Below are 12,610 nucleotides of genomic sequence, written 5' to 3' on the forward strand. Positions count from 1 at the left end.
AATTGTTCTTGCATGAGGCCCAGTCTTATTCATAAGCATTATTATATCAGATTATCAGATCTGTCATACCAAAAAGGTAAGCTGGATCACAGTAAGGAAAAATGACAAACCTGTAATACATATATATATATATATAGTCGTTGAAATATCAAAACTTTGTCTTTGGAGTGGGAGGGTATTTAAATCCTGGAGCAGGTATTACATTTTTCTTCAAAGCAACTGAGAATGCGGTAGAAAATGCTGGCACTATACAGCCAATAATAACAGAAAATGCCAACATCACACACAAATCACTGCAGCAACCACTAAACAACTTATATAGTAAAAAAAAAAGAAGCTGAACATTCAAGTTTGGGATAGAGTTTGGAGAAAACAGCATCATCCACTTCTAGGCCAGCTGCCAGATTCTGTAGTGGAGAAAGGGTATACGAGGTGTTATATAATTTAAGACAAAAAAAATATATAGCTGTGTATTTTGGTTGTGTGTTTTTAGCTGAGAAAATGTGGTGTGACAGAAATCTGCCTCCATAAAGAGAATAAACACCTCAAAAAATCTGTAGAAAATGTAAAAAGTTAATTGTTTAATCTGTTATTACCACATACAAGTGATCCCCTCCCCACACCCACACATTTAGACACATAACGAATAGTTGAGTACATATTCAAAACCTAACTGTCCTTCTCTTACACAAACACACCCCACAGATGACCACAAATATGCTTTCAAGAACCCTTCATTCCCTTGTTGTCCGCGGAGTGGTTTCTCATTCTCAGCAGAGGAGGAAGTGAGGAGGAAGCCTCCCTGTTTGTCAATCTTGGGAAAAAGTCTCACCAGCTGACCAGGGCAGGGAGAGGATGATTTAAACACAACATTTTGTATACAGATACTGTTTATTCCCAGGGTGCATTTGAGCTGATGATGTTCAGCAGTTTATAAAAATGTGACCTCTGTTTTCTTGTTCCCGGCTTCTTTGGTTCAGATATCCAACAGGGTGAATTGCAAAAAGGACCTTTTAACTTTTGATATACTGAATCACAATCATCAGGTCAAAATTTAAATGTTTTAACTACACTCACCGGCCACTTTATAGGTGAAATGTGTACCTAATGTTGTGGTGGTGGTGTGATCTTCTGCTGCTGTAGCCCAACTGTTTCATGGTTCGACGTTCAGAGATGTTCTTCTGCATACCTTGGTTGTAACAAGTGGTTATTTGAGTTACTGTTGACGCATTCTGGCCATTCTCCTCTGACCTCTGGCATCAGCAAGGCATTTTGGCCCTGAGAACTGCCGCTCAATGGATATTTTCTCTTTTTCAGACCATTCTCTGTAAACCCTACAGATGGTTGTGCGTGAAAATCCCAGTAGATCAACAGCTTGTGATATACTCAGACCAACAAGCACGCCACGTTCAAAGTCACTTAAATCAAATTAATTCCACATCCTGATGCTCGCTTTGAACTTTAGCAGGTCGTCTTCAACATGTCTACATGTTTAAATGCATTGAGGTGCTGCCATGTGATTAGTTGATTAGATATTTGCATTAACGAGCAGTTGAACAGGTGTACCTAGTAAAGAGGTGGGTGAGTGTATATCAAATACCTCAATGACATCAGCCTCAGTTGTGTTCAGTGCTAATAAGCAAATTTGGCATGCTAAAATGCTAAACTAAGATGGTAAGCAAACATTTTACCTGATAAACATCAGCATGTTAACACGGTCATTGGAAGCATGTTAGCATGCTGATGTTAGCATTTAGCTCAGAGCACTGCTGTGCTAAAGTGCAGCATCACGGAGTAGCTAGCTGCTGTAGTGTCTCAGAACTGATCAGATTAGGCAATTCATCGATTAGTCAAAAGACTAATCAATTGGCAACTATTTTGGTGATTGATTACTCATTTCAGTTACTTAAAAAGCAAAAATGTGAAGTTGTTCCTGCTTTCTTTCTGTTTTGTAAAACAGTCCCTTTGAGTTTTGCTGAAAAAAAAAAGATTATTAAAGTTAACAGGAACACTGTAACTGTCTCCCCTTCGATCCGCCTGAATTTATACTTGAAGGACCACAGTGTTGTAGTTTCCAAGCTGTTTACCTGTTTACCCTGTTTGACCTCTGCAGAGAGCGGTTGCTAGGCGATGGGAGGTCGCAGCGCTCCAACAGTCTGTCCAATCAAAACTTCCAGGCCAAGCTGACGCTGCAGATCACAAGGGACCCGGTCCTGGACAGCAGCACTGGACATGGCTTCATCCTCACCACAAACGCACCCCTGCTGGTCAGGGACGTCGTCCCAGGTACGTATAATGGCGTGTGTGTAACGTGTTTGTCGAGGTGGATAACATCAATTTGCTTATGCTGCTTTATGCAACATTGCACCCCTGCAGCAAGACAGATTTACACACACTCTCTCTCTCACACACATACGCGCACACACACGTGCACACGCACACACACGCGCACACACGCACACACACACACACACACACACACACACACACACACACACACACACACACACACACACACACACATATTGACTCTCCACTGGAATTCAAACTGCAGGGCACGGTGCCAGAAAAGCCGCAGAAACAACAGAGCCACCTGCTCATCCTTTTTAAATTCAATCACTTTTCATTTAGGCAACTTTGAGGGGGCCGGGGGCTAGGGGTGGGGGTAGAAAAAAGAGAGAGGGAGGGGTGAGAGAGACTGATCCATTACTTTTATGTCTGTCCTGTAAAATAAGCTGATAAAGGATCCCACCCTGCCACCAGCTCTGTAATTGCTATCTGCTGCCAAAAAGAGAGACAAGTGATAACAGGAGACAAGATTTAACAGCAGGAAGACCGATAGACAACAGCCAGGCTCCAAATATGGAAAAGAGAGCAAAATAATGAGTGTGAAAGTGTGCAGAGTGCTCGAGGGGTGGGTGGGGGAGGGGGAGGGGGGTGATGCCTCTGGCTGTGGGAGAAGTCAGTGAGGTTGTGGTGGTGAGGAGGTGAATGTGAGAGGAGAGTGGTAGATGAGGAAGAAAGGATAGAAAAAAGAAAGAGGAGGAAGGGAGGGGACTTGAAAAACCGCACAGATCAGGATATTGGCAGCGCTGACATGAAAGCTTGACTGGGTGGGGGGTGGGGTTGGGTTGTCTGGCAGGAGAGAGGGAATGTGTGCAAGTGTACCCTGTGTGTGTGGTGTGTGTGTGTGTAAGCTTGCAAAGCAGTGTTGGATGCCGTCAGTGGGTCAAAAATCAGGGACAGAAGGGGCTTTGCCATTCAGTCGGGGTGTGTGAAAATATGTGTGCATGGGCGTATGTGTTTGCTCATAAATACACTTAGTATGCTTATATATGCGTGTGTGTGTGTGTTAGAGTAAGCTGAAACTGCTGTGCTTCAGTCGTGCTCTCTTGCCTCAAGACAAATGAGTATAAATAACTAGAGAAAGCAGAGCGAAGCCGAGCTGGATGAGAACCAGAATAACTGTAACCCCTCACATCCTGGAGAGCTCAGCTGAACAGTGTTGAGTCAGCCATGTTGAATAACCATATGTGTCATTTTGTGTGTGTGTGTCTGCGTATGTGTGTATATCTCCCTTTTCACTGAACTGAAAGTGCAAGCCCACGTTTGCAGCTGGGTTTTTGTTTTATGCAAGCGCTGACACTTCATTGTGGTTGTGTGTGTGTGTGTGTGTGTGTGTGTGTGTGTGTGTGTGTGTTTGTCTATGTGTAGGGAGTCCTGCAGATGGGATACTGTACCCAGGAGACCAGGTGCTGCAGATTAATGATACAGTGCTGGAGGACTTGAGCGCTGAGCAGGTGGAAAATGTCTTAAGGTGAGAATTACTTTCTATCTATCTATCTATCTATCTATCTATCTATCTATCTATCTATCTATCTATCTATCTATCTATCTATCTATCTATCTATCTATCTATCTATCTATCTATCTATCTAGCTTTGTGATGCTTAAGGTACTTTCCTTCTTTGGATGATGACAAAACACTTCAGTTACTGGAACCAGTGATGACCTACCAGTGTGTCCGGTCCATCCAGTGATTAAGTGCCATGTCATAGTTGTTTTCTGGAGTGCATTTCTGAGTGTGTGATTCATTTGTAAGGGTGTGTGTGTGTGTGTGTGTGTGTGTGAGAAAGGCTTAACAAGTTAAGGGCAAAGGTCAGAGGAGAAAGTGCTTACTTGACAGCTGGACAGAAAGATAATAATCTCTCTCGTGTGCATGTGCGCGCAACCGTGTGTGTTTATGTGTGTGTGCATTGTTTCTCCGCCCCAGGGACTTGGAGGATTGTATCAATGTGACTATCCTGCGACACATGACAGTGAGTACAAAGAAGACATTGATGACCTCCCGCTCAACACAAACACACATTCACAAAGAGTCATTACACCATCCGTCATTAAAATAAAACATAAGCTCTGTGTGTTTCCAAGCATGTGACTGTAAATCCATATTAAGTGCCTTCACATTACTTTAGATTGTGATGTTTAAAATGTAAATACATGCTTGTTGACTGTTTGATTGCCCTTGGTGTCCCACAGTTTGTTGCTCTCTGAATTTATTGTGTCATCTCACTTGTTTGAGCTCAACAAGAGTGTGTGTCTTAGTCGGTGGTCCAGCCCTCACATAATGTCGGTGGTGCGTGTCTTTGTATTGCAGAATCCCAAGTCATCCATCATGTCGGCAGAGAAGAGAGCTCGTCTGAGGAGTAATCCAGTTAAAGTGCGCTTTGCAGAGGAGGTGGTGGTCAACGGGCACACTCAGGTTGGAAAACGCTTATTGCACCCAGACTGAAGGCTGAGTGACTCTCATCTCTTCATCTCTCACACTTTTGATCAGACTTCATTTGGATTTATTTTCTCATTTATTTTCTATTTTATCTCTTGTTTGATATTGATTCCTGTCTAACCACAATGATATCTCTCACTTCTCTCCTTCAGGGAAACTCTCTTCTCTTCCTGCCCAATGTCCTCAAAGTTTATTTAGAGAACGGACAGACCAAGGCCTTCAAGTTCGACAACAGCACCACTGTCAAGGTGTGTATTAAGCAGATTTTCGAGAGGGACACTTTTATCAAAGAATGTTGGTGAAAATGGATGGTCAAAGTTTAGCGCTTTAAAAGACCATAACTGCTTCACTACTGTGTCAGTTTTGATGAATCTAGACTGGCAGATGGGTAATTGGATGATGCATCTCATTACTGTGCGGCCAAGGAGTTGGCAGCATCATTCTTGGGCGGCTGACATGTTTGTCAATACCAGTGTGCTCTACGAAAGCCAATGAGCAACATTTTATGTGTTCATTTATTTGACAAAATGGAACCCAGCTGATCTAGAAGAGCACTTGGAGAGTGCAGACCTTCAGCAAGGCCATGATTAAGGCTGTCTCTCAAGGAAAGTGAAAGAGTATAAGTGTATCCGCCCCATGATTCAGATCTGCTCCAAAGTGTACGTAATGGGTTCTTCACTGGCCAATGCTGCACCCTTTCACCAAGTTTCATGATAATAGGGACTGTAATTTTCTGTAATCCCACTGACAAACAGACAACAAACAAACTGAACCAAAAACCTTGTTGCCCAAAGTAAAAGGCTGAATGTACTAATCTTACTGTAACTATAGCAATAAGCAACAATGAGACACAATATAATAAGGGGTGGCTGTTGCTCAGTTGGTAGAGCGTTCGCCCAGTGATCGGATGGTTGGTGGTTTGATCCCTGTCCACGGCAGCCTACATGTCGAAGTATCCTTGAGCAAGATACTGAACCCCAAATTGCTCCCAATGCTGCGTTCATCGGTGTGTGAATGAATTCCCAATGGTGGCAGGTGGCACCGTTTAGGGTAGCCTCTGCCACCAGCATGAATGTGTGTGAACGGGTGAATGAGCGCAGTCTGTAGTGTAAAGCTCTTTGAGTGGTTGCAAAGCGACTAGAAAAGCGTTATATAAGTGCAGGTCCATTTTACCATTTATAAAAATGAGTATCGCTATAGATTAATTATGTTGCCTATATTATCATCCTCAAAGGATCCAATCATTGGCCCTCTCAGGTTTCCATGTGCATTAAGAGACCAAACAGTGGATCTAGTTGTGAAAGGCTTCCTAGAAATGAGTGGGTGTATTTTGTAATTAGGCACACCACAAGTTATGCTGTGATCGCCTCAAGGTTGGGAGAGTGTGTGTAGGCTGTGACTGCTCCTGATGGTGGAAAAGTACAAAAAGAAATAATAATTATATTGCTTCTGTAGGAGGAAGAGAAGTTATGAAACATTTAAAACTGAGAAGAAGAGTGTGTTGTGATTCAGCACTGGTTTCAAGCTGGATTTGTTTTTTAGTGACTCTAGATATCTGAGTCCAGTTGTGCCCTTGCAGACAGAGAGGTGTAATGTATACAATCAGGATAATGAGATAGAAGGTACATAATTGGATCAGTAGCTCACCGTGAGTACATTCATGCCTGTTGTCGTCTTCATGAGCACATTATTATTGTTGTAGCAGGTTTTGTATTTGTATTTCAGTTTGTATTCCCAGCCAAAGGGAAACTGACCAGGGGGGGGATCAGATTTGACCATCTGCCATCAGCAGACGGGGATGGAACATGTTTGTCTAAGGGGGTCTGAACTGTTGGTTTTTCACCATTCCAGGACATTGTGCTGACTCTGAAGGATAAACTGTCCATCCGGGCCATCGAGTACTTTGCCCTGGTGCTAGAGCAACAGTATAGCATCACCAAACTACTGCTGCTGCACGAAGACGAGCTCATACAGAAGGTGAAGGACACTATGAATGCATAAAACAGATGAAGTATTTGTAGAATTCATTTCATCATTAGGTGTAATTTATTTTAACTTTCGAACAGTAACAGCAGACCTACAACTCAGCAATGATTGGATGCAGTGTTATTTTTATTCTTAGAGCTTGTGTGCATCTTTAAATGTCCATTTTTTTTTCAATCTTCACCAGGTGGTGCAGAAAAAAGACTCCCATGACTACAGATGTCTGTTCAGGGTGTGTTTCATCCCCAGAGACCCCATGGACCTGCTGCAGGATGACCCCTCTACCTTTGAGTACCTCTTTTTACAGGTCAGAGAAGCTAATTCTCTCATGTAGAGTAAGACTTTCTAAGATAAGATAAGATAAGATAAGATAAGATAAGATAAGACTTTATCTATCCCAAAGTGGGGAAATTAAGATGTTACAGCTGCTCAAGATACAGACGGGGAAGTACAAAGATATAAAAAAACAGAATAAAGAATAAAAAATAAGACATGTAAATATATAATATACATAGATTATATACACCTTATATACATAAATACTTACATGGCTGCTAATTGGCATTTATTATTATTATTATTATTATTATTACTATTATTATTATTATTATTATTATTATTATTTTATTTTGATGTTTTTTTGTTTGCTTTTTTGTATTTCACAGATATTGCACATTTGAGAAGCATAGATTATCAATGAATAAAGATTTTTACAATATATTTTTTTCTTTCTGTCCATCTTCTAACAAGTCTAAATGTTCACATAGTAAAAGGATGACATTTATAGATAAATAAGTTTTATAAAGCGCTTTTTAAAACTGGCAACCACTCAAAGCACTGTACTGTACTACATGTCTGTCAACATTCATCTATTCACACACACTTTCATATGCAAGGTGCAAACCTGCTCATCAATAGCAGCTTCAGTGTCTTTGACAAGGACACTTTGACAGTTTCAAAGTGTCAAACCTTCCCATTAATCGATGAATGTTCTGCCTCCTGAGCCATTCCACCCCACTGTTTACACTCTAAAAACAAAAAATGGCCACTTTCCAAATGTAGCTGTACATCTGATATTTAATAGAGCTGGAAACTTGCTGTAGCGTGATAAAACTGCTCTAAAAACATTACAACAATAGCACAAGAATCAGAATTGGAAAGACATTTGGAGTTAACATGCAGTTGCTTCATGTGTGTTCCTTATATTGGTTCAAAACAGCCCATCCCATATAATAAGATGTATTACTGTGACTTTGTTTTACCTTGTAAACTAAATTATGTAAGTTAACAAAGTACATACAGTCAGATACGTGCTGTTATGTAGCTCAACTTTGCGACTATATTTCAACACCGGATGAAAAGCCTCAAAGCCGCAATTTGTCTTCGCATATTTGTGTTGCACAGTAAAGCTCTGGGAGTGCCATTTATGTCACCATGATTTATTGTTTTAGCGGAGTCTTTGCCTCCTGCTGTGTTTGTTTTGCTGTAAGAGTGGCACATTGAGTGTCCCAATGTTGGTTTACTTGTAAAGATGTTCATGAGCTGTGTATTTTGCATGTCTGACTTGAAGTTAATGCTGGTATATTAAACAAGTAAATATAAAAACATGGGGCTTTTCAGCTTGGTATGCTTACTGCAATTTGCATGCGTATTTGTAACGTCCGTGACTGTGTGTGTGTGTTTGCAGAGTGTTGGGGACGTGCTGCAGGAGCGTTTTGCAGTAGAAATGAAGTGTAACACTGCACTCCGCCTTGCCGCCCTGCACATGCACGAGAGACTAGACAGTTGTGGACAGACCAGGGCCTCTATCAAGAGTATTACGTGAGTCATATGTGTTGGGTTTTTTTTCGGGTCACACTGGAGGGACAGTAGGGTCCTAACCCCAACACTCCCCAGTGTTTTTTGTAATTTTTGTGCTCTAAGGGTTCGAGCTTGTTCTACTGCTGCAATCATTGTAATTTGTTTCGGATAAGTGTGTGCTCTAAATGCATAATCTATTAATGTGATTGGAATTTTTGTTGCATTTTTGCACAAGGGTGTGTGTTTGCCCTAATTCCTGTGTGCGGATCAGAAGTTTCTTTTTGCAATTTCCCTCTCTCTGTGTTTCTCTGTCCTTCTTTTTCACACATAAAGCTATAAATGCACATAAGCACAGATCTATCAAAAGACCCCTACTCTGACTCACCAGTCCCAGATTATTATGATTAAATGCGTCATTGCAGTCATAAATAGACTGTGTGTTGCAGACGTAGGCTTTTTTTCTGGCTCAAATTAAACTGATTATGCAGTCGTGAGTGCAGCTCAGTTAAAATATGACTGTTTAGTAACATCTAGTGGCAGCTTATGGGAAAAAGAAAACAGCAACATCAGCAGATATGGATACTCCACATGCCTACTCCACAAATCACAATATGCATTTTAATTTTAATTTTAAATTTAGGTAAAGTCTGTATTTGGTTTAATCCACATGGTCGCCCATAAAGTTGGAATAATTTTGTTTTCAGACACAATCCTCTGTTTATTGTGGTTTTATTTTCATTGTGATATGTTTGGAAGAGATGTATTAATAAAGTTTTGAGAAGATATACACTTTATCTGTCAAGAATAAATCACATTGTCACAACCATTTCATGGAAAGAGGTAAAAATATTTTATTTCAACTTTTTGGGTGTAGGAACATCAAACTTACTGGTAGGTAGACTTACTGATTCCCTCAGGGATTAGACCCGAGGCCAACTATTTTTAAAAACATACAGTATATGTATATCAACATACTACTTATACTAATAACTGTAATAACTAATAACTTACTAATAACAATAATGTGCGTAGCTATGCAGAAAATCTAATGTTACCAGAAAATCTAATGTAAGCCTCACTTTCACCGTCACCTTCGTATGTGTATTGCATTTCGGTATTAACCTGACAAATGGTTAGTGACGCAGGACACAATTAGAGTGCAGTTTGGTGTTTCAGTGAAAATAAAGCTTTACTTTGGAGCTGCATCATAGTGCACAGTTCTTGTCCAACATGTCCACATTTGTCTTACTTCCCCTCCCTGTGCCTTTTAAATGGTGCTCCATTATTCCCCAATGATATATAAATGAATGCATAGTACATGAGGTGCACTGTGTTCACAGTTACAGAGTTCTATAAATATGTATCAGTGTGCTAATCCTTCCTCTGTGTGGTGATGACAGGAAGGAGTTTGGCATGGACAGCTTCATCTCTCCCACACTGCTGAGCAACATGAGGGAGAAGGACCTGAGGAAAGCCATCAGCTACCACCTCAAAAAGATCCAGTCCCTGCTAGAGCCACGCCAGAAGGTACATACTGAGTGATGGATGAGTGGACGGAGACATTGCAAGACGTAAAGAGATAGATAGTGACACTTTAGTAGTGGGTTTAGGGTACTTTTTAGCTGACACTTGCTAATGCTAATCTCCCTGAGGTTTAAAGTGTGGTAAAGTGACAGCAGGTTGGGAGGACGATAGATGGTGGGTGGGAGGCTGATTACTAAAGGGAATAATAATTATCTGGCTTGGGTAATGTTTCTGTGAAAATAAGTGCAGCATATTTCTCTATGGAGAGAATTATTACTCCCCCTCCTGGTTTTCTGTCATTCTGTGTCCTTGCTGTCTGCTTCACTGTTCTTCGTCCCTCGTCTTTTTTGTCTGCTGCCGTGTTTTAGGTCATTTCTGCAACTCAGGCTCGATTGGCCTACCTCACTCAGCTGGGAGAGCTCATTTCATATGGGGGACGGTCCTACACAGCTACGATGATGGTAAGCATTTAGAGCCTGATATCATCTGGTGGGTCTGCTTGCAAAGGGATGTAGTTTTGGATCTTGTTCAAAAGGTTCTACGCATCTATGTTATCTTCCACCTCAAAACACATTTGCACCTAACTCTCATCTACACTCAGCTTCAGGACAGGGAGGTGTTGGTCAGCCTGCTGGTGGGAGCCAAGTATGGGATGAGTCAGGTGATTAACCACAAGCTCAACATGATCTCTACACTGGTGGAGTTCAGCAGCATCAGCCGAGTGGAGCTGCTCTCTGAGTCGGACAAAGTCAGCCTACTGCGCATCTCACTGCACGACATGAAGGTAAGAAAGACACTGAGATACTAGACTCTATTATTCATCAACACGTAGACACTCATACACTGACACAGATACAAAAAATGGATATTCACTCACCACATATTCACACCAAAGCTCATGCTTGAGTAAATATAGGCCAAGCATTTCTCCTCCAATACACAAACAGTATGCAGCCTCAGGGACTAATGGTGTGTAGTCGCTATGTAAAGCTAATTGACTGGACTCTCTCTCCCTCTTTCTCCTGCTCCTTCGCCTTTCCTCCCTTACCCTTTGGCTTTAATCACTTTACCTTGCAATGCCCTCCCCCTTGCAGCCATTTGCCTTACTGATGGACTCTCTGGCAGCCAAAGACTTAGGGTGTCTGCTTGGAGGCTACTGCAAACTCCTTGTGGATCCTAGTGTCAATGTCTTCCGTCTGGGGCGCCCCAAAGTGAGGGTGCACCGGATTCCTGCTGAAGAAGGTGTGTGTGGGAAGTTCGCCGTAATAGAGGGCGTGTGCTATGAATCCCTATCAAGTGAGCAAAAATTGTTTCACTTAAAATAGTCACTTTCTGGCATTGGCCATTTCATAGATACTTTTTTTACATCACATACTGATGTACGTCATCAGCCAGTATGGATACCGTTAGAAAAAGCCACATAAAATTATCACATTTTAAAACATACCCTGCTTTAATAATTTAACTAACATGTTGTTTGTGTGTTTTTGTGGCGTTATTAGGCTATGTGTCTCGCTGCTGCAGTGACTCAGATGACTCAACAGATGAGGATGACCCCATGGATTCTCAGAGTTGCAAACGGCCAGACCCAGCAAGTCAGGACTGGGAAGAAAGGAGGAGGGCGGAGGAAGAGAAGAGGAGAGAAGAGGAAAGAAAAGAAAGAGAGGAGCATAAAGGCAAACAGGAAGTGAAGATAATAGTGACAACAGAAGGTACGGAAAATGAGGGTGAAGAGGAAGGAGGAGCAACAGGAAGTGGTCTGCGAAAATTTAGTATTATGGATGAAGAAATGAACCTTGAGACGTCCTGGTACCACACTGACCCACGGGTCACCAGCAGCTTCTCCAGTTTGTCCAGCGGCTCCTTGAGTGCTGCCCTGGAGGAGGGCAGTGCTGCAGCCAAAGCCCCTTCTCGTCTGGATGCGATCCGTGGTACACGCACAAGCGAAGATCTACCGAGCTTGGACGTTCACCACCCCTTCCTCCTGGAGCCAAAACACCAAGGGCCCCTGCGACCCACCAACCTCAACTACCGTGGCAATGACAACTCTTGTCTTTGCTTTGCTGAGCTCTCCAAGGCTGATTACCTCCCTAGCCCACCCGAGGCTACTAGTGACGATGACAATGATGATGATGAGGAGGAGGAGGAAGAGCAGGTATTGAAAGGACTTCGACGTATTTCCAAGATACCTAGTTCAAGAGATTTGAGAATGATTGACAGCATACCCTTTGATAGATCCCCCATTAAAAGAAAGAAAAAGGTCCCTCCCAAAGTCCCAGTAAGGACAAGTTCAATTCCTTTGGACAAAGCGGAGCAGCGCCTCTCCAAGGACGAAGAATGTCTATTCCTGACACCTTCGCCCAATCCCAAACCAGCTCTTTTGGTCAAAGACACCGCCTCAGAGTCTGAAGATGAGTTTTTCGATGCACAGGAGAGGTTTACTCCTCCGGTTCCTGATCTATCAGGTTTGTTTACAGCCTGTTAGTAATGACTTTTAATAAATAAGACAATGTGTCC

General features: G+C 42.1%; 1 protein-coding gene across 2 annotated transcripts in view; it reads left to right on the forward strand.

Moving 5' to 3' along the window:
- The window catches only part of frmpd1b (FERM and PDZ domain containing 1b), a 29,585-nt gene that overhangs the window by 12,205 nt on the left and 4,770 nt on the right, over positions 1-12,610 (forward strand). For both annotated transcript variants that reach the window (XM_059345528.1, XM_059345529.1), the window contains 13 exons: positions 2,114-2,286; positions 3,715-3,817; positions 4,274-4,319; positions 4,658-4,762; positions 4,939-5,034; positions 6,638-6,763; positions 6,957-7,076; positions 8,457-8,590; positions 9,970-10,096; positions 10,462-10,554; positions 10,695-10,877; positions 11,188-11,389; positions 11,596-12,558. In XM_059345528.1, the coding sequence (XP_059201511.1) occupies positions 2,114-2,286; positions 3,715-3,817; positions 4,274-4,319; positions 4,658-4,762; positions 4,939-5,034; positions 6,638-6,763; positions 6,957-7,076; positions 8,457-8,590; positions 9,970-10,096; positions 10,462-10,554; positions 10,695-10,877; positions 11,188-11,389; positions 11,596-12,558 (2,471 nt within the window). The remainder of the gene's footprint in view (positions 1-2,113; positions 2,287-3,714; positions 3,818-4,273; positions 4,320-4,657; positions 4,763-4,938; positions 5,035-6,637; positions 6,764-6,956; positions 7,077-8,456; positions 8,591-9,969; positions 10,097-10,461; positions 10,555-10,694; positions 10,878-11,187; positions 11,390-11,595; positions 12,559-12,610) is intronic.

Source organism: Centropristis striata, chromosome 12 (genome assembly GCF_030273125.1).
Source record: "Centropristis striata isolate RG_2023a ecotype Rhode Island chromosome 12, C.striata_1.0, whole genome shotgun sequence".
NCBI classification, from domain to species: Eukaryota; Metazoa; Chordata; class Actinopteri; order Perciformes; family Serranidae; genus Centropristis; species Centropristis striata.